Source organism: Grammomys surdaster, unplaced genomic scaffold (genome assembly GCF_004785775.1).
Source record: "Grammomys surdaster isolate TR1022 unplaced genomic scaffold, NIH_TR_1.0 310, whole genome shotgun sequence".
Taxonomy (NCBI): Eukaryota; Metazoa; Chordata; class Mammalia; order Rodentia; family Muridae; genus Grammomys; species Grammomys surdaster.
The window spans coordinates 2331385-2359260 of NW_021604729.1; the positions used below are offsets into that span (position 1 = coordinate 2331385).

The 27876-nt window shown below is 42.9% G+C and overlaps 2 protein-coding genes across 5 annotated transcripts; one reads left to right on the top strand and one right to left on the bottom strand.

The window, feature by feature from the left end:
- Positions 1-384: 384 nt before the first annotated feature.
- Hnrnpul2 (heterogeneous nuclear ribonucleoprotein U like 2) lies at positions 385-15015 on the bottom strand. The gene is made up of 14 exons (XM_028777429.1): positions 13612-15015; positions 11559-11694; positions 11191-11267; positions 10823-10962; positions 10378-10468; positions 10173-10285; positions 9506-9769; positions 9216-9338; positions 8740-8868; positions 7968-8136; positions 4575-4775; positions 3573-3646; positions 3201-3308; positions 385-3087 (listed from the first exon to the last, which is right to left on the bottom strand). Exons 1-14 carry the CDS (start codon positions 14144-14146, stop codon positions 3007-3009), a joined length of 2241 nt encoding a protein of 746 aa, XP_028633262.1. The 5' UTR covers positions 14147-15015; the 3' UTR covers positions 385-3006.
- Positions 13116-26225, top strand: Ttc9c (tetratricopeptide repeat domain 9C). Of its 4 annotated transcripts, none has more exons than XM_028777433.1 (4): positions 13116-13161; positions 15756-15995; positions 19362-19544; positions 24590-26225. In XM_028777433.1, the coding sequence occupies exons 2-4, from the start codon at positions 15758-15760 to the stop codon at positions 24682-24684; spliced, it is 516 nt and encodes a 171-aa protein (XP_028633266.1). In that variant the 5' UTR covers positions 13116-13161; positions 15756-15757; the 3' UTR covers positions 24685-26225. The 4 variants fall into 4 exon arrangements, with proteins under 4 accessions (XP_028633266.1, XP_028633265.1, XP_028633263.1 ...); XM_028777432.1 differs by lacking the exon at positions 13116-13161 and adding an exon at positions 15090-15662; XM_028777430.1 differs by lacking the exon at positions 13116-13161 and having other exon boundaries at positions 15090-15995.
- The last annotated feature ends 1651 nt before the right edge of the window (positions 26226-27876 follow it).

A 27876-nucleotide genomic window follows, 5' to 3' on the forward strand; every position in this document is an offset into this window, starting at 1 on the left:
CTACGCATTGACAAATAGATGGCTTGGCACGTCATGCACGTCTGGCAATTTGTGTTTGGTCCTTGGATCCTATATAAGGCTGGGAGAAAGATTTCACAAAGCTGTCCTCTGACCACCACGTGACCCATATCCCCATTTTCTGCAGGTACACTCAATTCCTGTGGACTTCTGTTCACACACCAAAATTTAAAAAAGGTGATTAAGATGGTTGTAGTGACAAACACGTATGCAGCATTTTGGGTTTTAAGGCATGATGATCAAGAGTTCCAGACCAGTCTGGGATACAAGATTCTGCCTCAAAATAAATTATTTTGAAAAAATACATTATTAAAACAAACACCTCCATGATCATTCCAGTCAGTGCAGCCACAGGAGATAGGAAAATTCAATCCAAATGGTTATTTATTCTAAAACTGGAACTACTGTGTCTACATTTTTTGCCAGAATGATGTAATGAGAACAGGGTAAGAGTTACATATGTAAACAATGACAGTTACATTTTTAAAAATGGAACCCCCCCTCCCCTCTGTTTTTTACTGGCCACTTCCAAGAATGCTTTACAGGTTGTGCAAAAACATTTACAGGCTCCATGTGGTGTTTGGTTTTTTTTGTTTTGTTTGTTTGTTTTTTAAACAAGCTTTTCCATCTACAACTACAACAGACATCTGATAAAACACTAAACAACTCTTCTAAGGAAAACAAAACCAGGGATTCCTCTTACTACCATAATCTACACCCGACACCCACCCCAATAACATTTCTTTTCATAATAAAAACACAAGACAGAAACAAAATGCAGACATCCACTTTGAGGCAGGAGACCTCCTAAACAGACCCAACAAGGATGTGACAGTTTCATTCTCCATTCAATTAGAAAAACCAGCTTAAAAAGAGGACTTTGACTTTTCTGGTGTTGAAAATCAACAGCGAGTGTACTCTCTAACCCCTGTTGCCCCAAACTTCAGTGTTAAGTTTTTGCCCTTCTGAAGGCTCTACCACTTAAAATCCAGGCCACAGACTACTGTAACAGTGTTATTTGTTGGAGGACTAAACATCTGAAGGGGCAGCTTCTGCCTCTGGAAATTAAGTTTCCTATTATAACATAATCTTGTTTTCTAAGGGGATTTCTTTGGGCTCTAGTTTCTATCTTTTTGCCCTGACATTATAAACAATGCTTTCTCGAACTCCCTTTATAATACCAGCGAGTTACAAAAGATGCATGCAATCATTCCACCTACTGCCACACACAAATCCATTTGTGGCACCATAAGGGACAAGTGCAATAGAAAAGACACAATATGAGCAAGCTTATCTTCTTCCAGGCCCCACTACAGCCTTGGAAGAGGTCCTTGAGCAGAATGGTGTGTCCTAACAAACCAGAGACTCAGAATGAGGTCTGCACACCCCAAGAGGCTCTGCATGGAAAGGACATCAGGACAGGGAAGATCCAAATCTCAGCACAAGTTTAAACAAGAGAACTGCTCAGGCAAGGAAGTGGAAGTGAAGTATATCCCAGTAACTCAGCCCAGAGGTTTTCTCACCAGGAAGTGCTGTAGGATGCTGTTGCTGAGTAAGCTTTTAGCTAAGCAAGATGATGATTTAAATTGAAGATCAATATTTAAAGAGCACTGCTATATCCTGCCCGCATTCTTGAACCTAGCAACCTGTAGCTGTTCTGTTAAGAACTGAGAGGGTATTGTTAAAGTTACAAACTATATGATCCCAAATGAAGTCTCCTGATGAGAGGCCTCTCTGGGGACTTGAAGGGAGGCACCCTTGAAGGAATCCTGTTTCAACAAGTTGGGAAAAGGTGTTCCCTTGCACACACCCATACACACATTCACAAAGTCTTCCCAAGTTCCTGCAGCCCAACTGAGCTGCCTCCCACCCCTAACCCCTTTCTACTCACTCTATACCTGTGTATCAAAACAAAAACAAAAACAGCAGCAGGGCAGAGCCCCACACATTGTATAAAATAGTTGCAATTCTCAGCACCTGGGCCTGACAGCCCACACCACAGGATTCACCTATATACATATCCTGACGCAGTGAACAAAAGTCTTGCTGCGTTTCTGTGAGCTGAAACCCTGAGAATCATTCCTTCCTTCACACTTGTAAGAGGCAGGCAATATTAGTAAATGATTCCAGAGATCTCTTGCCTCTACCAACTTGGAAGACAGAGACTAGGGACTGGCAAATCACTATCTTCAGACTAAGGGCTGTGACCCACCCTCCTCCAGACTTTATAGGAATCTATTTAATATAATATGGATAAGGACAAAGTACTCTGCTCTGTAGTCCCCAAGAGCCCTTGTACCCCCTTGACCTGGGAATCCTATATACTAGGACCACCCAATTAGCAGTCTCTATGCCTTAGGCAGACAGCACAAAGGCACAACAAAGTGGACAATCTATTAACTTGATATAGCCCAAGAGGGAAAGGTTGGTAAAGAAAATACAAACTGTTAGTTGGTGCAAGTGATTGATAACAGCCAATTGTTTATTTCCACTGCCCTGGTCACAGGCATTCCCTCTGCCCCTGTCTCCTCTGTTCCCACTCCTGACTGCTAGCAGAATTCCCTCATGCTGTTCCCCTTCTCCCCACAACACTCTCCCTTACTGGGCTACCAATCCAGCTATCTTAGAATGCTGGAGGGTGTCATTTTTAGTTCTTTTCCTATCCAGCTGCAGGGTACAGAATATGCAGCTCTAAGTGCTGCTTTCTGTGCAAATGTTTTTTTTTTTTTGATTACAAATAACCTAACTAGGTTTGAAATGTTTTATAGAATAAGACAATATTTTTTTCAACAAACTTTAAAAAAAAATGTACAGTTTTGTTTCCACCCCCTCCCCCACCCCTGCTTGCACACCCACCCCCCAACCACCCCTCCCTGGCAGCTCAGCCCCACCCCGACAGCCCCTGTTTTCCTTGGTTGTGTTTTAGGGGGTGCCTGGCACCCTCAAGAGACTCAGCTTCATGGCTGACAGGCGAAAACAGCAGGGGCTTCACCGATACCCTTGGTAACCGTAGTAATTCCTGTAGTATCGGTCTCTGTCCTGTTGGTGGTGATAGTAGTAATTCTGCCACTAGAAGAGAGGGAAACCCCATCGCTTAGAGCCAGAGCTAGCTGAAGAGGCATGACACTCATCCAGCTGGTCCTGTCCCCTTCACCCTCAATCTACCCCAAGATAATACTCACATCCCGGTTGTATTGTCTGTAATAGTCTCTGTATCTGTTGTACTCATAATCTCGACTGTAGAATCGTTCATAGTCACCCCTGTATCGATCATAGAAATTACGGTAGCCCTGAGGAAGGAGAGAGAGGAGTGGTGATGATATATGGGTCTCCAGAAGCACAACCCCAATTTCCCAATACCGAACAAGACATATTTCATCTTGACACTATAAGCAGGGTAAATTCTTTTCCCAGGTTAAATTCTTCCAGATGAACATATTAGGTGGGCAAAACCCTAAAGCCCTAAGAAAACAGCCCAAACCCCTCTGCTCCCCCAAGTCAATAGGAATGGCTTCACAGCCCAGAGGGAGGAGCAGAAGGAGAGCTGCACTCACCCCTCTGTTTCCAGACTGCCCCCAGTACTGCTGCCCGTAGGCCCGGTTGTCGTAGCCTCGGCGCTGCCCGCCCACTGGAAGAGAAATGGAGAGGGCGCTCAGACAGCTGGCATGGGGTCCTGGCTCCACATCTGAGTGGAAATCAAAAAGCTGGAGCCAAAGGCAATACTAGGGGAGGAGGAGGAGGCTTGCTCTGGCCAGGCTCACACACTGTTAATTAAAGTACCAGCCAGGATCTTTTATTAAAAGAGTCTGAGAGGGGAGGGCACAAGAATAGACACAAGAAAACAAAGCCACCCTGCTTTTGAAGTTCCCCAGTCCTGCAAAAACATTTTAGATGACAAAAGGATACATGGCAGAGTTAGAAACATGAATAAAAACTGCCACTAACAGGATCAGACTCTCAGCCCAGAAAGGGATCTGAGGTGTCATATACCCTATACCCATCACTGTACAGAAAGAAAACAAAAATCTGCATTATTCAAGGCTAGGAACTGTTCCCGGTGTCTAGGACACAGCTAGCACTAACCACCTGCTGATTTACAGTTGCACACACATAAATACACACTTTTAAAGAGAGCAATTATAAATATACACTGGGGATTTAACTGACAAACTAGACATTCTGAGGGACAATTAATTCCACTAATAACTAACTTCCTTTGTAAGACTTCAAAATGAGGGAAGAATGCATTCACTTTTGTCTTTGCAATTGGATTGATTTGATAAAGCATCAAGAGATCTTAAGATGAGAATTAGATCTCACTGCACATCCTTAAGACTGCAGTGAAGTGGGAAACTAACTTGCTCACTTGCATGGAAACTAGGCACATGATGAGGCACAGAACTGTTTCAAGGAAACGTATTTCTGGCCCACAGTAACTATCTTCTGGCTGAAACCTTATGGGAGAAGCATGTGAAGCAGGAGGTAAAGGACACAAGAAGAAACAAGCTTCATCAGGAAAGCTCCTCATTATAGGCAGCCAGGTCTCTAGGACTCACCATAGCCTTGGCCTCGGCTTCGGTTCTGCCGGTTTCTCTTGTTGCGGTTGTTCCGGCGGTTTGTCCGCTTCTCAGACGGGGGCAGTAGCTTCCTTGCTTCCTCCTTGTATTTAGTAACAATGGGTTGAGCTTCCTCTTTTTCCAGCTCCCCATATGTCACCTCATCCATATAGTCGCATTTCTCAGGCAGAGAGAAGTTGGCTATAAGAATAAGAGAGAAGCTTGTGGGCCTAGAAAGTGCACAGACAGGGTAAGAATGCATGAAAATCCACCAGAGGAAGTAGACTTTAGTTTTTGGTGGTTTGGGGGATCAAATCAGGGCTTTGCAAATATTAATCAAGTGCTCTCTCACTGAGCTATATCCAAGTTTTTGTTTGTTTTTATCATTTTGAGACTCAGTTATAAGGCTAGCTAGCCTCTGCCTTAGCCTCTTGACTCTTCAGGAATAGTATTACAGTCATGAGTCAACAGTCACAGTTATTATTTATTTATTAAGACAAGATCTTTCTACATAGCCCTGGCTATCCTGGAACTCACTATGTACATCTATCTGGTTTTGAATTCAGAGATTCACCTCTCTGATGGGGTAAAAGATGTACCACGCCCAGCTTTGTTATTAATAGTATATGTCTAAATCACACTATTCCTTTGAAGACAGGGTTCTTCACAGGATCTAGAGCTCACCATTCTTCTGTTGGCACCCTGCTCAGTGGTGGGATTGCAGGAGAACACAGGGTTCATGTCTTGTTATCTGGATATGTAAGTACTGGGATCAATACTCCAGGCTTCATGCCCTTATGAAGGACTGAGCCAGGTAGCTCTTGTGGCTTTTTTAGACAAAAGGCCTCATGCATCTCAGGGTGGTTTGAATCTTTTTGCTTCTTACCTTCTGAAAACTGGGATTACAATTATAGCTGGTGCTACCATAATTTGCTTCTCTTTTCAGTTTTTTCTCCTCTCCTTTGAAATAGTTTTATTATGGATAACTCAGGCCGGACTTTTGCTTGCTAAGCAGTTTATGGCCACTTCAAACTCAAGATCCCCCTGGCTTACCCTCCCCAAGTGATAGAACAACAGTTCTGTCCATCACAGCAAGCCAAGCCTAACACTTTAAAAGCTTAGTATTGTTCTAAAATGTGCTAGGCTCATATCAACTCACCCTTAAATAATCAAACTGTTTTTTTGAAACATGGTCTCATGTAGCCCAGGCTGGCTTGGAACTGTCTTATATACTTGAGGATGACCTTGATCCTTCTATTTCCAATCTCACAAGTACTGAGATTATAGGTAAGTATCACCATGACTTTTTCCCCTTTTGTAAAGGAGGGTCTGTTTATATAGCCCAGGATGACCTAGAACTCACAACAATCTTCTTGGTTCAGCCTTCTGAGTGCTAGATAAGTGCTACTATGCATAAAAACAAACTTTCTTTTCTCTAAATTACAATAGCACAAGACAACAGGCTATGCGTAAACTAGATTTACAAGTTCTTAAGTAATCTGTAATAAATTTGCAGTGAGCTCTCAGGACAGAAGGAACATAGGCTAAATGTAACTGAGAAAGTTTTGGTGTTACTTAGAAAAAACTTGGTCTCAGGAGAGATAACTCAGTAGTTAAAAGTACCTTGTTATCCTTGTAGAGGACCCAGGTTCAGTTCCCAGCACCCATACAGTACTTACAACCATCTCTAATTACAGTTCTGGGGCTCCTGATGCTGTCTTATGACCTCCAAGGGCACCACCATGCACACAATTTAATACACATACATATATGTAGGCAAAATACAGAAATAAAGTAAATAAATTTATATAGAGAGGGGTTGGGGGAGGGAGAAGAATGTGATCTTATATAGCCTCCTTGACCTGTATCTTCCTGTCTAGACCACGTTGGTCTCAAGTTCATAAAGATGTACCTGTCTCTGCCTCTGCTGGGATCAAAGGCAAGCACCACCTACACCTGGCCAAGAAGTAACATTATTAAAGCTTCAAGCTGGAATTGAGGGTATAGGTGAAGGTATCACACTTGCCTCACATGTACAAGGCCCTGGGTTTCAATTCCCAGCACAACAACCCACTCCATCCATATACACACACAGTTACACAAAGAGGCTAAAAGCATCTACTTGCCACTAAATGCCTCTCATTTATCAGTTATACATGAGGGCCAAGTACATCATCTGCTCATCTCTGGACATCAAGTTCACAGACTGTCATAGTGAATTTTACCTCAATTATGATTCTCAGATGAATCTAGTTATTGCTATTTTATAAAATTGCACCAAATTCCTTCAAGTGTCAGAATATTTGCCAGGGTATGTTAAAATTAATTCTTATAAATTCAGATGCTCTAGATCATAGATATGAGAATTGATTCCCACAGCTAGGGGTTATGAGTTTCCATAGCCAGCAATTCACAGGGTAAGTGGGGTGCCACAAGCCAAAGGAAACACGATGAAAAATATGATCTAAGGAGAACATGAAGCAAAACCAATCAACACAGTTAACACTGCCTTGAAAGGACAGCACACTTGGGCAAATACCAAATCAAGAAAATAAGCAAAAATGAAAGCAAAACATAAACCTATTAGCATACCACAAATCAAGCCACAGGAGAAAGACAACTTCTATCACTACTGTATTTTAATATGAACCTAGCAATTGCCTTTGCCATTTTTTTTTTTTTTTTGGTTTTTCAAGACAGGGTTTCTCTGTGTAGCCCTGGCTGTCCTGGAACTCACTCTGTACACCAGGCTAGCCTCAAACTCAGAAATCCACCTGCCTCTGCCTCTCAAGTGCTGGGGTTAAAGGCGTGTGCCATCACCGCCCGGCTGCCTTTGCTATTTTTATGGAATACCAATCTTAGAAATTTTCGTTATAAGGGTGAAATTACATTTTATATGCTGATATTCCCCAATGACTAGGGACAAATAAATAATTGACTCAAGCTCTTCCTTCACTTCAAGGATCTTGTTTGGATTTAAACATTTCATGTCTCAGTCTCCATTTTTTGAGACAGCATCTCATTTAGCTCAGACTAGCCTCCAACTCCTTATCCTCCTGCCTTCATCTTCCAAGTGCAAAGATTAGAGGCATGCATCACCCTGCCTTTTTTCCCACCCAAGATATGGTCCTACTGTGCCATCAGGCTGGTCTCTCATAATTCATAATCTTCTTTCCTGATCATCTCAAGTACTGAGGTTACAAGCATATGCTACCATGCAGATATTTACTCCCTTTCCCTCTATTCACTAGTTTATGCACAGTGTTTGTATCTAATAAATTGCTCTTTCAATTTATACTTTAGATACGGAAAGTCACTCTTGGTGATAAGAGGTTCTAGCAGGGTTGCACTTATCAGGGAGTGGATTCTCTAATCCATGAAATTTTAGCCCACCTTTCATCTCCAGCATTATAGACTCGGGCACATCATCTCCCTCCACTTCTTTCCTCAACTCCAGCCTCTTCTTCCAATCTTCTTCATTAGGAACAACTACCACCACTTTCCTGGAGAAGGTCTTGAACAGCAATAACTTCCTTCGTTGGCCAGAGTTGTACACATTACACTAGTAATAAGAGTAGTAACATGTTTAAGGATAAAGATTACTACTGAACTTATGAAAAAAACTTTACCTTCTATAACTGTAGCAACAGATTAGAAGTCAATACACAATTTCCTTTAATGATAACCACATTATCATCATTGCTTTGTGGTAACCAGGATCAAACCTAGGGCTCTGCATATGCTAAAAAACTGTTCTACCAAGGAGCTATAACTCCAGCTCCCCTTTGATTTTTGAGATACTACTTGACAAATATTTCACACATCAGGAAGACTGAAGTTAGAAAGGTAAAAGACTTATCCAAGATCGAAAACGTAAGTAGGCCAGAATAGACTGAAGGCTTCAGATGGAATGAATGAATGAATGAATGAATGAATGAATGAATCCAACTCTCCTTCACTCCCCCTGTCATCTGAGTTCAGACACTCTTGGTAAACTGTCTAAGTTCAAGTACATGACATTAACTCACAAGCAGATAGCCATTAGGTATCCTAAGTCTATTTCTTAGTTCAGTCCTACATGTGTATCCCAGTCTAACCCTAAAAAAGATACAAAGTTTTCATCTCTGGATCTTTAAAACCAGAGTCCTCTTGAGTGTTTTCATACCTGATCAAGAATAAAGTTCCTCTTTGATCGCGAAGCAATCTGGACCAGCTTACTAAGGCACTGGGAGGCTTGCTGAACTAAGAGGTCTCGGCTTTTGGGGTCCATCTCTGGCTCCTCGAGCCCCTTCATCTGATCAGTGAGAAATACAAAGAGTTACACAGTAAGTTCAGGAGTCCAAAAGTCAACTGTTCAAATTCTACAAGGGTCACACGACCTCATCACACTGTCAACTTCCTTTAGTAGTCACTTCTATACTTAACTTAGATTTACTCCACATTGTATGTTTGCAGACATTTTTCAATCCAGGAGGGGTGGGGCATATCTTAACACACTGCCAGTGTGTGGGGTCTCTGTTCTCATACACTTCAAAGACACCCTCCATCCCTGACTAAGAACAAGCTACCAAAGATTTTCAGTGTCTTCACGGCAAACACCATAGCTCACTAATCATCCTTCCCCACCTCTCAGCAACTGACCCTCATTTGAGTGAGCACAGTCTCAGCTCCCAGAACATTGTATCTTCTCTCAGGGTTTTCTTTTGCATATTTCAGTGCCCACTGGGTCTTTCCAGATCCAGGAAGTCCCACCATCAGAATCACCTGCAAGTAAAAGAAACAGTAATGAAATAAAATATGAATCAATTTTACAAAATCCAACTTTCTTTAGAAAATATTGTTATATTTTCCCCATCTAAGTTTGACGGTAATTTTAGAATACACTTGAAAGTACATATCCACCACTCTTCTTAGCCTATACTTGTGTATACCTCGCATTCCTCTATGGTCTTGGGAGGAACTGCAGTCCGCACACGCTCCTCAACAGGCACAGAATGGATGAACACAAACTCCTCTGGTGGTGGGAAAAAGGGCTCCTCCTTCTGACCAAAGTTTAATTCTATGACACAATTCTTGCAAAGAACATGGGGTAGAAGGGCTCGATCTGCCAGAGATTCCTTGCTGATTCGGAATGCCACACCCAAGTCTTCTCCGTTCTTGGAGAAGGAAAGCTCAACTTCTCCTGTCTCAAAATCCTACAAGGACAGAAGTACAGGAGCAGGTGCAGGTGGGCAGGCTTAAGGACAGTCAAGTATTATCACTGACTTACTTATCTATTAACATTGGGAGGACAGAGAGACGGGCCAGGGTGTAAAGACAGTTGTCACTATGTATAACACCACAAGTTTGGTCCCTAGAGCCCACATAGAGGGAGAAAATTGTCCTGACTTCCACATATACACTTTGATATGCACCCTCCCCCACAAATAAATGTAGAAATAAGCAAATAAGTAAATGCTGGGGCTATTATTGCACATCTCAAATAGCCAAGCAATGAATGCATCAAATGTATAAAACCCAGTAGTTGGTAGGAAGCTGAATTCTCTTAGTCTTTTATCTACCCTTTTCGACAAATCCACAATTTTCAGGAATACTCACAGCAAAACAGCCAATAACATCATTCTCGCCAAAAGTCTGGCCAAATTCCTCAAACTGCCCGTTTTCTGCCTTGAGTCCTCTTCCATCAAAACCGTAGGAGAATTCATCTTCACCTAGAAGAGTCAACAATCAATTATCTACCTGTAAAGTTTCCAAAGTAACCAATATGGTAACAAACACAAACAAGGAGTTACATTAACCTTACCAAGCTGTGGACAGGAAAAATCAACAGACCACCCAACTCGAAGGAGAGAAATTTCTGTGCAGCCTTCTTTCATTGGGAGATTCTGAGTTACCTGGTCAAGTCAGAAAATGAATTCTTAGGTCTATGACAAACACAGGTACAAAGTCTGAGTTACAAAGATAAGAATCGTATATAAATTGGGAAAAAAGACAAAAACAACAACAACAAAAATCTCAGTTCAATACTAGAAAAAGAATTTTTACTAAACCTAAACCAAAGTTGTGGGTCTGGGGCTAGAGCTCAGAGACACAGCACCTAATATGTACACGACACTGAGATCAATAACAACAGCACATAAAACAACAAAACAAAGTCAAGCAGGCTGCCCTTTTCTGAACTAATGAAATGATGGATAGAAGTCTAATACACAGTTTAAATTAATAAATGGTTTTCAAGAATGACTTACCTTGGCCTCAAAGCATACTTTTCCCTTTGTTACTCCATAAGTACTTCTTGCCCCAGACCAAAGGGTAGGGAATTTTTCTGAGAAGAGTGGTTGGCCTCCATATCGGTCTTTGCTTATTTGAAAATGGAGATCCGAGGTATCTGTTAAGAAAGAAAGATGCAACTGGTTTACTAGAATGCTCAACACTTAAAAGTGCTGAGCAAACAGATACAAATACTGTCCAAGTACCCAAGCCATGAAGTTTTTTACTCTTAAGTCATTTTTAGATCACTTCAGAGGCTAACACAGGAGGATCACAAGTTGGAAGCCAGCCTGAAATACACAACAAAGCCCTATCTTAAAACCAAAGCAAACTGCTTGATACATACACGTGTCCAGGTTCACAAGCGTCTGATCCTCTTCTTCATCTTTTGCTTCTTCTTCTGGAGGTGGTGGGGACTTTGAGCTACAGGTAGGAGAGGAAAGAACGCAATATAACCAAAGCTACCTCCTTTGAGGTATTTGTGTGACACTGTCCATTTTAAACTATCAGTGAATTATCAAATTCCAGGAGACAGCTTCTTTCAGTCAATGAGAAAAGGGGATAGGAGTTTCCATCATAGATTTATTTACTCTAAAACTTAAACCTATAAGAACCTAGTCCAGTTTTCAATCCACCCCTCCTTCCACACTGCAATCAACAATAGGAATACCAAAAGCAGAGCAGACACTCCCATCAAGGGAGTGTTTCCCTCACCGGCTGTGGTAAGCCTCCTCTCGGAATTCATAGTAAGCTCGGCCATGTTCATCCTTCTCATCCCGCTGTCTCTTTACCCCCCGCCGCTCACCATCTGAGCCTGCTGGTTTTGACTTTTCACTATCTTGGTCATCTCCTACAAAAGGGAGGGAAAGAAAATCAGTAGTTTTTATACTGGAGCATAGAATGAGCTCAGAACTAAGAGAATCTGAGTTTAACTTCAGGAAACTAAAGGTATCTGATTGACATGGAGTGTTCCTAATATACCCATGTTTTATTTCCAAATTCCAAAATCACTGGTTAAGATGGGCGGGGGGGATGGAGAGGAGACCACTATGGACTAATTTAACTGGGTATTTTTTTCCATTCTAAATTTATCTACTTCAATCAAGCCAACCTGGCAGATGTCCCCACTGATAGGATAGTTAAGCATCCCTGAAGTCTTTCAAAACCCTTCATAGGTGAATTTCAATTCTCATCAGATCTGAATTTATGGCAAGTAGTTAATGACTATTTTCTAGCACTTTTCAGCAGCTACTTGACACAGAAGCCTCACATTTTCTTTAAGAGACTACCTTTTCTGCATTAAAATGCACAGCCTTACAATGGCAGGTGTATTTTTAACAGGAACTTGAAAGTTACCAGAGAAAATCTTAAGTCACAAGCAAACCATAAATAACACTCACTGCATTTTTATTGCATGGAATTTGGGGCAGGAAGGTGGTGTTATATATTAAGTAACATTCTTTTTTTGTTGTTGTTTTTCTAGACAGGGTCTCACTATGTAGTTCTGCTTGTCCTAAAACTCACTATGTAACCCATGGAGTTTTTCCTTAGACTTTAATGTTTAGAAGGCTTAGGTGTTTTCCACAATTCCTCTAAAACACTCCCTTATCCTTCAATGCTTTTTATCTGTTATTTGGGATAACACAAATCAGGATTATGTAATAGGATTTTGGTCCCAGGACATCAGACACAACAAAACCCCCAAACACTACAGTTTGCTTACAATCATTGTAAAATAGATTCCAACTTTTTAACACTAACAGCCAAAACAAAACAAAAACAACAAAACAGTACAAAAAACTCTACAGGCAAAAAAACCCACTTGAAAGTAAGACTCAGAAACAGCTCTCCATCCTGATAGACACTCTAGATCAGCTCTAACCACGCAAGCATTTCAAAAGGAGAAAGGTCATTAACTCCTGGGAGAAGTCTCCACAAATCTACCACACCATTACTCAAATGGTCAACTAGAATCCCTCAATCACTTAAGCTCAGGACGTTAGGAGCCTTAAGGGCACCAGTGTAGAATAAGTCTATGAATATGCTTACTTACAGACTGGGCAGGAGAATTAAAATATAAACACAACAGGGACAAAGTAAAAAGCCCCAGTCAAGTAACTAACATGCTACTAAAACGTTACCAGCCTAAGAGTTTCTCTTTGCTAGTTAATGATTAAACCCAACAGGCTCACACACACTGTCTCCTACCGCTTGAGCAAGAAGGAGCAAGGTTAGATATCCAGAGTCTCTTTGAGGACTAACATGGGTTTGACAAAGCAGCATTTCACCGGACTGTTTATTGCTTAACATTTTTAAGGTAAGGAACGAACTGTCAGTTAGGTTGAAGGCCTAAGCTTCCAACTGGTCTCTGGAGACCGCCAATTTTTCAGCATATTTTCGGTTAAAGGTATTCAGTTAAAGAGAGGTGGGCACCACAAGACTGATCCACAGGTATCCCGAAAGGAATACACACACACACACACACACACACACACACACACGCTACACTTCCATCCACTAACACCAAGGAACAACATTAGGCAGGAACCTCCCTCCTGCCAACAGTGAGAGACAAGACGCCAAACCCTCAAAAAGAGGAATAGCGGATGAAAGCCACCTTTCCGGGAGAATCCCATCAAATAGTCACTAGAACAGTGCACTTTTGGGCAAGTGGAAACAAGGAATCAGATAGCGCGGTGCAGGGTGGGGTGCTGGATCGGAGACGCACCCGGCAGGTTGAAGCCGGGCTCTGCTGCCAGTTCCTCACCTTGTTCCTCTATGGCCTTGTCACCTGGTGCCTCGGATCCCGGAGTCTCGTCTCCGCTCCGTTCCTCCGGCCCGTCTTCCTCCCCCTTGCCGTTGTCATGCTCTTCGCCACCATTTACCCCACCTGACCCAGCCGTGGCCTCCGCCGGTGTGTTGGAAGCTTCGGGCTCGGCCTCCATGGCTGACGTCTCCGGGGGTTCCGGAGGCGGCTGCGCGGCCTGGCCCAAAGCCTGGGCAGGTGGTGGCTCCTCGTCTTCGTCCTCAAGCAGCGCCTCCTCGTCCTCCTCCTCCTCCTCCTCGTCGTCGTCCTCCTCGTCCCCGCCCGGGCCTCCGCCCGACACGGCCACAGGCCGAGGCTCCGCCTTGCAGGCCCCGCCGGGCCCGGCCCCACCAACGCCGGCCTCGTCCTCCAGCATCTCAGCATCTAGTGCCTCCTGAAGCCGCTGCGCCAGATCCATTTTGAGGCCGCGTGAATCCAGGCCCCGCCGCTGAAGCTCCGACCGCAGCTCGGTCACTTTCAGCCGCTTCACCTCCATCGCTGCCGCCGCCTCCTCCGCCTCCCGCCGCCTCCTCCCCTGCGAACTGTCGACCGAGCCCGACCGCGCAGGCGCCGCCGCCGCCGCCCGCCTCCGCCTCCCGCGCCAGCCCTGAGCCCGCGCTAGCAAGCGCACGCACAGAGTCAGAGGCCGCGCTGTCTTCGCGGCTTGTTTGTGTCGCCTTCCTTCTGCCCTGCCCCTTTCGGCTCACTGAGCTCAAAACAAGACAGTGAAGAGCAGCTTCCGAGACACTCGGTACTCGACCGTAGGGGAGTGCGCGCTGAGGACGACGGAGTTCCCTCACTTCTCCCTCCTCTCAGAGATCCGGGCCAATCAGCACAGACGGCATTACCGCGCAGCCGCAGGGAGGCCTGAGTCGGGCAAGACTGGCTGAGGCTCAAGTGCCTCGTAGCACGGAAGCGTGAGCGCGCTCCTCTTTCCGTACTTCAGTTGTAGGCTCTGCGCAGTCGCGCCCGAGTCCCGCCCACCTCACGTCTCTTACTTCCTGCCCGCTCCCAATTACCGGAGCACCCTAGCTCTTACTCGATGTCCTCCTCTCCTGCTTATTCATTGGCTGAAACTTCTGAGACTAGAAACCGAAGACAAGTTGGAAAGATGGGTGGTGCAGGGTTTTCGTAGCTAGTAGGGAAAAGCCTTTTCAGCACCACGGGGGGAGAGCAACGCCGGGACCTCTTTCTGTGCTTAAACATCTACCCAGCAACAGAGGCGCCAACCCCACCCCCTCCTTCTCTCATTGGCTATCTTGAATTGTAGTCTGTTGATCTGATTGGTCATTCGATATCGTGCGGCTTTTTTTCCTATTGGAGAAGTGGCCGGGAATTTTTTTTTTCCGGGTTGGTCCGCTGGGGAGGCGGTGACGGTTCTGCGGGATTACTTTTCTAGACTCGTTTCTGATTGGGTGGTATGACGCAATGCGCGCGCCCCATTAGATGCTAAACTGCTGGCTGGTCCGGTCTCTTCCTCTCCGTGCTCCTGCACTTAACGTGAATCCCTGGAGGAGTCTTCCGGCCTTGTGCCTCTGCTGTGGTGCGGTTGTTGGGCGCAGTGCTTACGGCCTCTTGTGCCTCACCTGTGGACTGGAGACTCGGGCCTCACTCACTTCGGGCCCTCAATTAACAGCAGAATCATCAAATGTTTGTTGGATAAGAACAAATAAAGAGGTTGGAAAGGAGCGAAGCCTTTTCGACTTGTTTCAGTTGTTCCCGCCTACACCATCTTCTTCCAGGTCAGGGGGTGTGCCTCAGAGAAAGAAGGAAATGAATTTTGCAGGCGGTCACACACTTCGAACGTTTAGTCGGGCCTTTGAATCTTCCTAGAGTCTATAGTCACACCAGGATCTTCTTCTAATGGAACTCATTTGGTTTATGTCTTCACTACCCTCACATCATTCCTTTTTTTAGTTTGCGGAACTTCTGGAAACTGCAAATAACCACGGTAGTAGATGGGACTAGTAAAAACAGCAAAGCTCAAATCCCTGCGAGCCTCTTGAAGGAGGGTAATTTTCTGCTTACAAAATCGATGCTCTAATCAATTATTTGGATCCCAATACTACTGCCTCAGTTTCTCTTTCGTTTAACGGTTCCAACAGTCATGGAGAAGCGCCTTCAGGAGGCTCAGCTATACAAGGAAGAAGGAAACCAGCGCTACCGGGAAGGGAAGTACCGAGATGCTGTGAGTAGGTACCATCGAGCTCTTCTTCAGTTGCGGGGTCTGGACCCAAGTCTGCCTTCTCCTATACCCAATCTGGGACCTCAGGGCCCAGCTCTCACACCGGAACAAGAAAACATACTACACACCATCCAGACCGACTGCTACAACAACCTAGCTGGTAGGTGTGGACTAGACGGTGGGCAGAGCATCAAGACAGGGCCACAGGGCCAGGCAGTGGTGGAGCATGTCTTTAATCTCAGTACTCAGGAGGTAGAGGCAGTTCCAATACAGAGCGAGTTCCAGGACAATCAGGGCTACACAGAGAAACCCCGTCTCAAAAAGCAAAACAAACAAAAAAGATAGACTCATCAAGCCCTGTGAACATTGGAAGACGCTGCCACCTGGTTATTTAGCAGTGAATTGAAACCTGTTTCCACTCTGTAGAGTTACTCTTTTAAGATTTCTCAAGCCTCACATGGAGAGTTTGTGAAACTTTCTACTTCCTGGGCTCTAAACCTCAGATACCTTGATTTAGTGGACCTAGGGTGGGACTACCAATGGATTTATCTGGAAGCATATTGCTAACACCTGTATTCCAGCATTGGGGAAGTCCAAGTAGAAAAATGGCTTCAAGTTTGACATCCAGACTAGCCTGTGATGTGTGGAAATATCCTATCTCAAACAAGTAAGAATAAATTGAAAAATGGAAATAGTCAATAGTCTTGGGGATATTGCATCTAAGAAAGGATGGTTACATAGGATTCATAGATGTGACGTTTATGACAGAATGTCAGGTGTTTAGGTCACTACACATTGATCTATGTAAATGTCACAACAGTTCTTTCAGATTCATCTAAGGAAATCATCAAGTATCTAGTAACGAGTAGATTTAAAATTATACCCAAAAGGTCTTAATTCTTAGAGCTTAAATGCTTATTGCAAAATTCTATGCCCTTTAGAAAATGTACTGCCGGGCAGTGGTGGCGCACGCCTTTAATCCCAGCACTTGGGAGGCAGAGGCAGGCGGATTTCTGAGTTCGAGGCCAGCCTGGTCTACAGAGTGAGTTCCAGGATAGCCAGGGCTACACAGAGAAACCCTGTCTCGAAAAACAACAAAAAAAGAAAATGTACTAAGGAATTTGCCAAAGATGAATTTTGTTTGTTTTTGTTTTTTTTTTTGTTTTTGGTTTTTCGATACAGGGTTTCTCTGTGCAGCCCTGGCTGTCCTGGAACTCACTCTGTAGACCAGGCTAGCCTCGAACTCAGAAATCCAACTGCCTCTGCCTCCCAAGTGCTGGGATTAAAGGCGTGCGCCACCACTGCCTGGCTGAAGATGAACTTTGTTACAGAAGCCTTCAGTAATCAAACAACAGTTTAATTTTACTTATTCTCTAGCAGTTTTATTCTCTTCAAAGTCTATATGGAATTTCATTTGTGTGTGTACACGTACCACTTTTGGTGCCCTGACAGTACTTACTCGTTGCTTGAACTCCCTTGCTCCTCAGTAGAGATCAGTGAAGCCTTGTATCGTAGATACATTCCCTACGCTGGTAAAATCCTGCCTCAAAGGTAGAGTTGGACAGTAGGATTGAGTGCATTCTATCTAGTGTCCTCACTAAGCTATGAAATCAGATCCCTCCTCTCTAAGCTCAAAGACCTCTTCCTTCTAATGTCTATGAAAGGAATTTCCATTGGTTCATGGGTTGTTGCTGGCTTTCCTACCTCAGCCCACACCCTCTACCCCTAATGGCTAGCATTACTGAAAGATATTTCTCGTGAAATCTGTTTCAGCGCATGAAGAAATGTCCCATCAAGCCTCGGGGGACTTTATTATTTAGAATAAACAAGGCTAGAGAGATGGCCCGGTAGTTAGGAACATTTACTGGTCTAGCAGAGGATCAAAGTTCAATTCCCAGCACCCACATGGTGATTTACAACCATCTGTAACTCCAATCTCAAGGGATATAATGCCCCCCTTCTTACCTCCTCAGTCACTAGGCACACACATGGTTCATATACATAAATAGTCAAAACACTCAAACATATAAGAGTGACTATACATGTGTACATGTGTATTCTGTGTGTGTGTGTGTATTTATATATATAATCATCAAGACACCTGCCTTGTTCTCTTTACTCTTTGTTCCTAGTTTAGTGTCTGATCATACTCAGTGTTTGGTAAGTAGTTATCAGTTGAAATACTGAAGCTAAAGTGCTAGATTAATTGTCCTGTGGAGAATCGTCCATATAAAGGATGCTTGGTAGGGATGTTTTAGCAGGGATCAAGCCTAGTCCAGGCTTATTAATGGCTTCATTATACCTGAATCTCTGCCACCTGCACATCATTTCGTTATGTTTTATAATTTTAATTATATTTAATTCCCATAGCTATAAAATAGAATGTCTTTCCCTTTTTTTTTAACTTTCAAAAAATAATTATTTTACTTTTAATTATGTGTCTTTTTGTATGTGTCTGTGGTTATGTGCACTTTCAAGGCAGATGCCTGTGATGTCCAGAAGAGGGCATCATGTTCCCTGGAGCTGCAGTTACAGGTGGCTGTGAGTTGTCCCATGTTGGTGCTTGAAAGCAAACTTGGCCCCACTGCAAGAGCAATGTGTGCTCTGCACCACTGAGTCATCATCCCATCCCCTTTACTTTTATTTTTGGTGGTGGTGGTGGGGATTGAATCTCAGAGATTAAATATGACAGGTGGTCAATCAGTCTACTGAGCCACAACCCTTCTTTAAGGCAGAACATTGTCTTCAACACTGTTGCTTAAAGTCCGCCCCCAGTGACTCACTTCCCCCAACAAGGCACCACACCTCCTAACCTAGCTCAAGTAGAGTTACTCTCTGATAACTAAGCATTCAAACATATGAACCTATGAGGGCCGTTCTTATTCCACCCACCAGACTGAGAATGACCTTGGATTCTTAATCCTCCTGCCTCTTCTACCTCCCAAGAGTTGGGATTACAGGTATGCAGCACTGTGCCATGTTAGAGAGAGTTTTAAATTAAAAAAATAAAGTATGGGGACTGCAGAGATAGCCTACCAGTTAAAAAGTACTTATTGCTGTTGTAGGGCACTTGGGTTTGGTTCAGCACTTACGCACATAGCGACTCACAGTCATCTCTGACTCCAGTTCCAGGACCTGATGCCTGTCATGAACACTATGGGCTCCTGCATGCATATGACCCACATTTATACACACACACAAAAAAAATGAAATAAGTAAACTTTATGTATTTATCGCATATGCACACATACTCAAGCATGCAGGATACATGTTTTGTGAATGTCAAAAGAAAGCTTGTGTGAGTCACGTCTCAATGCAAGTTATCAACTTTGGTAGCAAGAGGCTGTACCCACTAAGCCAGCTTGTCAGTCAAAACTTTTACATCTCTAGTTCCTGGATGAGGGTATAGATATGGTAGACACCTAAGCATTAGTTGAATAAATGAATATTGGGGAATGCCTTGAGATGGGCAGTGGAATCTCCTAAATAATAAGCCCTCCTTTCTCCCTTTAACTTGGCCCATTAGCCTGTCTCCTCCAGATGGAGCCAGTGAACTACGAACGAGTGAGAGAATACAGCCAGAAAGTCCTAGAACGACAGCCTGATAATGCCAAGGCCTTGTATCGGGCTGGAGTAGCCTTCTTCCACCTGCAAGACTATGACCAGGCTCGACACTACCTGCTGGCTGCTGTCAGTAGGCAACCTAAAGGTAAGTAAGTGAGTGAAAGGGACATTAAAGAGATGAGCATATAGAAAATTGTCAGTACAAAGAAGTGATCACTGATGAAGATGACAGTGCTGCTTGCTGTGGTCTGACATTACACACTGCATACACTCATGTATCGAACTGTATGCATTGTACCCATTACTATGTACAGCTATTAAAATCAACAGAAAAATACTTCTTAAAGAAAAAGAAGGGGTAGGGATGGATAGGTAGGTGTGTGTGTGTGTGTGTGTGTGTGTGTAGCTTAGTTGGTAGGCATGCACAAAGCTCTGATTTCAATCCTCAGCATTGTGTGCATGCTTGTGATCCCAGCACTTGAGAGGTAGAGACAAGAGGATCGGCGTCCAAGTTACACAGGGAGTCTGAAGATGCTCTGGACTATATAAGACCCTGTCTCAAAACAAAACTTTCTCATTCTGGGTGGCGTATGTCTTTAATTCCAGCACTTAGGACACAGAGGCAGGAGGATCTCTTGAGATTTAGGCCAGCTTGGTCTATAGAGGAAGTTTCAGGACAGCCTACACAGAGAAACCCTGTCTAAACAAAACAAAACACCCCCCCCCCAAAAAAAAAGACAAAAAAACCAAACTATTCCATTGAGGTAGTATCCGTGGAAAGGAAGCTTTAGATTATTTTAACTTTTTTCATTTATTGGTTTTTCTTTTTTAGAATTATTTATTTTATGTATATAAGTACAGTGTAGCTATCTTTAGACACATCTGAAGAGGGCATAATATCATATTATAGATGGTTGTGAGCCACCATGTGGTTGCTGGGAATTGAACTCAGGACCTCTGGAAGAACAGACAGTGCTCTTAACCACTGAGCCATCTTTCCAGCCTTTTTTTTTTTTTTAACCTATTTATTTTTAGGTATACCAGTGTTTCACTGCATATGTATTGTTTGTTTACCACTTTGTTGTTGGTGTGGACCTGGGAGAGTGGGGCCTAAAAATGAGGTCACTGAAGTCTTATTCAGAATACCAACTTTACTGACAGCATTAGACAATTTATATTCTGATAAGGTATTCAATTACAAGGACAAACCACACATGGCAAAAAAAAAACCTCAAAAAAACAAAACAAAACAAAAACCCCCCACACACAAAAACAAAACATGTATTTTTCCATTGAGGCATATAAACAAATAGTAATAGCCTGCTGTAATGAGTGGTTTAAAGTAAACTCACTCCTATCCAGTATACCTTGGAGGGGCACGAAAGCACATTCCAAGAGCAATTCCTTGTTTTTGAAGAAATTGAGATCACAAGACTCTTTTCTTATTTTCTTGGTGTTTTCTCACAGCACTCAGAATTCCCCTCACACGGGCTGGAGAGGTGGCTCAGTGGTTAAGAGCACTGCCTGCTCTGCCAGAGGTCCTAAGTTCAATTCCCAGCAAACACATGGTGGCTCACAACCATCTGTAATGAGATCCCATACACTCTTCCAGTGTGTGTCTGAAGACAGCTGCAGTGTACTCATATAAATACAAAAATAAATAGTTAAATCTTTAAAAAAAAAAAAAAAAAAAGAATTCCCCTCACACATCAACTTCATTCTTGGACTGTGTTCCAGCACTATCGCTATGCACCACATGTGTGCCTGGTGCCTTTGGGCCAAAAAGGCAATCATTCAGTCTTTTGGAACTAGAGTTGCAGCCTGTAATGAGACACCATGTGGGTGCCAGAACTGAGCCTGGGTCCTCTGTAAGAGCAGCAAGTGTTCTTTATAGCTGATCTACCTCTCCAGCCCTAATTTTTAACTGTTTTTAAAATAGATACTAAGTCCCAGGAAGGAGCAGGGAAGGTGGTCATGAAATTCTTAGCTGAGGAGCTGTTGGCATTTAATAGCTGTTAGAAGAGGCAGAGTTAGTAATGTAATGAGGTGACCCACTTGTAGGGCAGCCACACTCGAGGACAGGCCCCATTCCCAAGAGAAGTTGGTCAACACAAACTTGACTAAATCGGGTTGAAGAAGAAGAAAACTCCAACTTATGTAGGGAGGGAGTCAGGGAGGGTAGAGACAGCAGGGTAGACATGGGAGGAGTTGGAAAAGAGTGAATATGATTAAAATGCGTTGTGTGAAATTCTCAAAGAATTGCCGGGGCGGTGGTGGCGCATGCCTTTAATCCCAGCACTTGGGAGGCAGAGGCAGGCGGATTTCTGAGTTCGAGGCCAGCCTGGTCTACAGAGTGAGTTCCAGGACAGCCAGGGCTACATAGAGAAACCCTGTCTCAAAACAAACAAACAGGGGGATGGGGTAAGGGGACAACATAGGAAATGTAAATAAATCATCCAATAAAAAAAAAAAAAGAAAAAAAAAAAAAAAAAAAAAAAAAAAAAAAAAAAACAAAAAAAAAACAAAAAAAAAGAGAAATTCTCAAAGAATTAATAAAATATTTTAAAATTTCATAACATTTCCTGGGCGGTGTTGGTACATATATTTAAGAAAATAAAGTATATAAAAGTGTGCACATAAACAAGTTTTCCACTTCTGTGAGATTTTTGAGGTGTTTTTTTGTTTGTTTTTTTGCTTATTTTGTGTTGGTGGGGGTTGGGGTGGTCACAGGCCACACAGGATAGCTTGTAGGAACTGCTTCTCTCCTTCCACCATTTTGCTAGTCCATGGTTTTGTTCTTTTGAGACAGGGTTCTCCCTTCGTTGCCCAGGCTAGCCTGCAACTGCATCCCTAGTGTCAGCCTCCTCTACGCCTGTGACACATCCCAGCCAGTTTATTCTGTATATGGAAAATATCCACTACCACCCTACCCCCTTTTCTGTTTTGCTGCTGGGAGCTATACTCAGGACATTACACCTACTAGGTACTACACCCATGTCCTTTTAAGTTAAATTAACTATTTATTTTGGAGTTTTGTGGTACAGAATTTCACTATATAGCTCAGGCTAGCCTAGAGCCCTATCTATTGCTCATGCTGGATTGAACTTGGCTATCTGAATACTGTCATTATCAGTGGGTGTTACCATAATGGGGATTTTAGGAACTTTTTCTTCTCTTTTTGCTCTTTGTGTTTGTGTGTGTGTGTTTGGAGACAGAATCTCCTGTAACTCAGGCTCACCTCAAACTCAGGCTGGCCTTGAACTTCTGATCCTCTTCCCCTCTACTTCCCAAGTGCTAGTGTTACAGATGTGTACCACTATACCAGCTTAGGAGTTTTGTTTTAAAGCCCCTACCTTTTATAGAGTGTGTTAATGGATCCCTGTAAATGAACTTGATCGTCATTGTTCAGCCTGCTCTCCAGACAGGAGCTAGCCTTTGCTTTAGATTGTATTTTATCATTTAGCTCAGCTAACTCCAGGTGTGACCTAGAAAAACAAGCTACTGACTGGAAGAATTTCAGATTTGGCACTCAGTTTTCAGTACAGAAAGGACACTGAAGCAGATGGCAGGTTCATTTCTGTGTTGTTGGTTTAACACTGAATATCCTGTTGTTCTTCCTCACCCCCATTTTATTTTTTTTGACAGGGTCTCTCTACATGGTCCTGGCTGTTTTAAAACTCACCATGTAGACCAGGCTTGCCTTGAACTCAGATCCAACTGCCTCTGCCTCCTGCATGCTGAGCTTAAAAGCCACCAAGTCCAGCTTTCCTTTTTTTTTCTTTCTTTCTTTCTTTCTTTCTTTCTTTCTTTCTTTCTTTCTTTCTTTCTTTTTTTTTGTTTTTTTTAGACAGGGTTTCTCTGAGTAGCCCTGGCTGTCCTGGAACTCACTCTGTAGACCAGGCTAGCCTCGAACTCCCGAACTCAGAAGTTCGCCTGCCTCTGCCTCCCAAGTGCTGGGATTAAAGGCGTGCGCCGCCGCCGCCGCCGCCGCCACCACCACCCGGCCAGCTTTCCTTTTTTCATTCTTAAAGTGATTACTGGAGGCTAGAAGCAGAGAAACCCCATACATAACAGTGTAATGAAACTTTGCTAATTTAAATGAGTGTTAAAGCCACTACGAACTAATGAAGGAATAAAAGCCATTTGTTTTTATTTCTTGACTTCAGGCATACAGATGAAATGCTACTAACTGAGCACAGTGGCACACATGTATAGTCCCAACTATGCTGAGAGCCCATAAGTTCAAGACCAATCTGGGCAACACAGCTGATTACATTTTTGTCTGTCCCCAGATCTCCAGACTTGGTTTCCCTGGCTGCTCTGGAACTCCCTCTGTAGACCAGGCTGACTTCAAACTTACAGAGAGCTTCCTGCCTTCTGCCTTCCAAGTGCTGGGATTAAAAGCATGCACCGCCACCACCACCTGTCTAGCTGACTAAATCTTTAAAAAAAAAAGAAAGAAAGAAGAAAGAGAGAGAGAGAGAGAGAGAGAGAGAGAGAGAGAGAGAGAGAGAAAGAAAGAAAGAAAGAAAGGGCTAAGGATATAGCCCAGTTTGTAGAGTGCTTTCCCAGATCCTATTACTGAATAAAACCAAGCATGCTAGTGCATGCCTGTAATCCCAGCACTTGGGAGGTAGAAGTTAGGAGACCATGAATTTAAGGCCAGGTACAAACAAACCAACCCTAACCCTATACAGGTTTTGTTTGATTGCTTTTTAAAAAGATTTACTTATTTTATGTATGCAAGTATACTGTTGCTCTCTTTTGACAAGCTAGAAGAGGGCATGGTATCCCATTACAAATTGTTATGATCCATCATGTCGTTGCTGGGAATTGAACTCAGGACCTCTGGCAGAGCAATCAGTGATCTTAACTGCTGAGCCATCTCTCCATCTCTCCAGCCCCTTGTTTGTTTCATTTTAAGCTGGGTTTAATGGTAGAAGCAAAAGAATCAGGTGTTCAAGGCCATTTTCAAGTATAGATCAAATTCAAAGCCAGCCAGGGCTACAAGAGTCTCTTAATAATAATAATGACAACTCATAGTGGCATTAAAAATAGAATTTACTATTGTATGGAATAATTGTGATACATTCAGAGTTTGGAGAACTGAAATAACTAGGAGTGTTAATCCTCTCTGGTCCATTTGGTTCATTATGGTCTGTGCATAAATCTTCTCCATTGTCTTTGAAGATGCCAATGTCCGGCGGTACCTCCAGTTGACACAGTCAGAACTCAGCAGCTACCATAGGAAAGAGAAACAGCTGTACCTGGGCATGTTTGGTTAATGAAGAAAAAAGATGCTTCTCGACTTGAACTCAAGTGGACAAGGAAAGACCCACCAAGGGAAATCTGAGCCTCAGCAAGAGACATTCACCCTTTACCTCTGACCCAGGTGGATTTCCTTGTTTCCTGTTCTGCACAAGCTCTTTGCTACTTAGACCATCTGCATAGTTTGTTGTCTGTCCCCTGGTGTATTTGTGTGTCTTATAATCCATATTATTTGCCTTGAGAAATGGACGAGAGAGCATTCATCGACTGTGGGTGGAATCAACTATATTTGTGGCATAGATTTAATGAGATGTTGTTAGATGTTTTCAGATACAGAGGAGAGGGCCAGTGAAGGATGAGACAGTAAGGATAGGCAGAAAGGAATCTTTTGCTGTTTCCTCAGATGCCCTTGTTTTTCCTAGTGGGATGGAGATATATATATATATATATATATATATTTGTGTGTGTGAAACAAGATAATTATAAATTGAGCCCAAGTATATTTACATTAAAGATTTGAAACTAATCATTTTAGGACTAAGGCTATAGTTCAGTGGTAGACTGCTTGCCTAGCATATATAAGGAAGGCCCTGGGTTTGATTCCCCAGTGTTGCAAAACTAACCAACTAAATAACAAGAGAAGACTTAAACTTTGTTATTTAAATTAATTTTTTATACTCCTTTAATATTTCAGACACATTCAGATTCTTTTTTTTTTTTTTCAAGACAGGGTTTCTCTGTGTAGTCCTGGCTGGCTGTCCTGGAACTCATTCTGTAGACCAGGCTGGCCTCGAACTCAGAAATCCACCTGCCTCTGCCTCCCAAGTGCTGAGATTAAAGCACATTCAGATTCTTTTCCCCATAATAGTATCTTCTTTCTAGGCAGAAATGATGGCACATGCCTGTACTATAGTTCCATCACTTAGAAGTGTAAACTAGGACAATCACAAATTCAAGGCCAGCCAGATCTTGTCTCAAAACTAAAGGGCTAGAGACACAGTTCTGTGGCAAAACCCTGGGTTTAATTCCCCTTTCGGTTTTTTGGTTTGCTTTGTTCCCTCCTGGTAATTTCTAGTCCTTGCTATTGCTTGTACTCAGATCATTGACATAGCACAACTTATTTGTCGTTAATGTATTCTTTTTTTTTAAACTTCTGGAATGCCCGGGATATATGAAACTCTGTTTTTAGCTTCTGGAGTCAGTCAAGCATTTAAATAGTTAAGAATATTTACTAACTCTGTCCTTGTGCCAAGAAGGAACCCAAGTGCTGGTGAGCTTTTTCTGGGTGTGTGTATGTATGGTGCTGGAGTTTAAACCCACCTTGCACATGCTAGGCAAGCACCCTATTATCAAGCTATACAGCTAGCCTCACAGTATTTTTTTTTTGTATTTAAGAAAGAGTTTCTCTCTGTAGCACTGGCTGTCCATGTCTTAATATTTAATAGATACATTACTAAAGTGTGTTCATGTTTATGAAAGGCATTACTTTGTCTTCTTGAAAGTGTGCCATAATGAAGCATGACAGAATCTGTTTCCTCTTTAGCTGTCACTCTGTCTTTTTGTTTGTTTGTTTGTTTGTTTGTTTTTCGAGACAGGGTTTCTCTGTGTAACCCTGGCTGTCCTGGAACTCACTCTGTAGACCAGGCTAGCCTCGAACTCTCGAACTCAGAAATCCGCCTGCCTCTGCCTCCCAAGTGCTGGGATTAAAGGCGTGTGCCGCCGGTAGTGGTGGCGCACACCGGTAGGATTTGCTGAAGGGAGGCAGAGGCAGGAGGATCACGAGTTCGAGGCCAGCCTGGGCTACACATTTTGCCGGGTGGTGGTGGTGCTCGCTTTTAATCCCAGCACTTGGGAGGCAGAGGCAGGCAGATTTCTGAGGCTAGCCTGGTCTACAGAGTGAGTTCCAGGACAGCCAGGGCTACACAGAGAAACCCTGTCTTGAAAAAACAAAACAAAACAAAACAAAAAAAAGGTGTGTGTCACCACTGCCCGGCAACTGTCACTCTGTCTTGTAGGAGCTCAGGACCTCACAGAGGAAAGAAATTACAAGGAAAGGAGTTTATTGCTTAGTGTCTTGGAAGCACCTGATAGAATCCTGAAGAAGCTGTGTCACTCACTGGTGCAAATCTAGGGTTTTCCTGCCTCTGTGGCATTCATCTGCTGGTAGCTGCTTTGTCATTCTGTTTACTCTGGATTGTGTTTATGGGTGCCAATTAGTAGCTAAGACCGTGTCATAGGATAATAAGCACATATCTCTAGCCACCATACAATCATAAACCAAATGTTTCTTAGGGTGGGGTCAACTATCTTATTAGTGACACCTAAAACTCTCCTAATACTCTGCTTCTTTGTTCCTCCCCATAATTTAAATAATACATCTAACAAGATACAACAAAAGGTGTTCTACCAAATCTAAAACAATCCAAGGACAGAACTAAGTAGAATATTTTGTCTTCCAAACTTTTTTTTTGTGGTTATTTTGAGACAGGGTTTCTCTGTATTCCAAACTTCTTTAACTGCTAAGGTTAGCATATGTCTGTGATCTCAGCACCCAAGAGGCTGAGGCAGGAGGATTGCTATAAGGCCAGTCTGGGCTATATACTGAATTCCAGACTAGCCACGGCTATCTAACAAGATCATGTCTTAAAAATTCAGATGGATAAAATCCCTATACTGGTTTGACAAAATTCTACTCAGTAATTTTCCATGTATAAATCTCAACACTATCCCTTGATTATAAATATCCACTTGTCTAGTTGGTGTCAATTAGGTCCAGTCTCTGTGTCCCACTGCAAAACCTGGTGGTTGTGATTTCTATGCCATGAATGGTCTGTTTCCAATTCTTTTAAAAATTAATTAAAATCGTTGTCATCTTGCATGTTTCACTTCTTCAGAGATGGTTTTACTTCCTGGTTGTTGTGTAAAAATTTGATGTTAAAGGAAGCTGTCCACTACATCAATGAGGAAAAAATAAAACTGATATTTACAAATGCATCTTAGAAGTTTATTTCACTGATCAGTTTCTAAGCCTTCCTAAGAGGTAGCATGGTGTCAGACTTATTCGGCAGCTCTTCTGAAGCTCAGCTCCCAACAGACACTTTAAGTTACAGAAAAATAAAACCAAGCCTGACATAGGTCTTGAAGAGGTCTGATGAGCCCACATTGTGAATCAGCCTCAAAGGATCCCTAAATATATGTTCAGAAGTTTA

Bases quoted from the DNA above. Each gene is read 5' to 3' on its own strand.
- Hnrnpul2 (XM_028777429.1), bottom strand. From the start codon at position 14,146: ATGGAGGTGAAGCGGCTGAAAGTGACCGAGCTGCGGTCGGAGCTTCAG. The intron at 10,963-11,190 runs GTATGTATCAAG...CTTTCTTAACAG, and splicing joins GCTTGTGAACCTGGACACGT to ATACCTCGGATCTCCATTTT. The intron at 3,647-4,574 runs GTGAGTCCTAGA...TTTCTCTTCCAG, and splicing joins AAGCCGAGGCCAAGGCTATG to TGGGCGGGCAGCGCCGAGGC.
- Ttc9c (XM_028777433.1), top strand. From the start codon at position 15,758: ATGGAGAAGCGCCTTCAGGAGGCTCAGCTATACAAGGAAGAAGGAAAC. The intron at 15,996-19,361 runs GTAGGTGTGGAC...TTGGCCCATTAG, and splicing joins CTGCTACAACAACCTAGCTG to CCTGTCTCCTCCAGATGGAG. The intron at 19,545-24,589 runs GTAAGTAAGTGA...TTGTCTTTGAAG, and splicing joins TGTCAGTAGGCAACCTAAAG to ATGCCAATGTCCGGCGGTAC.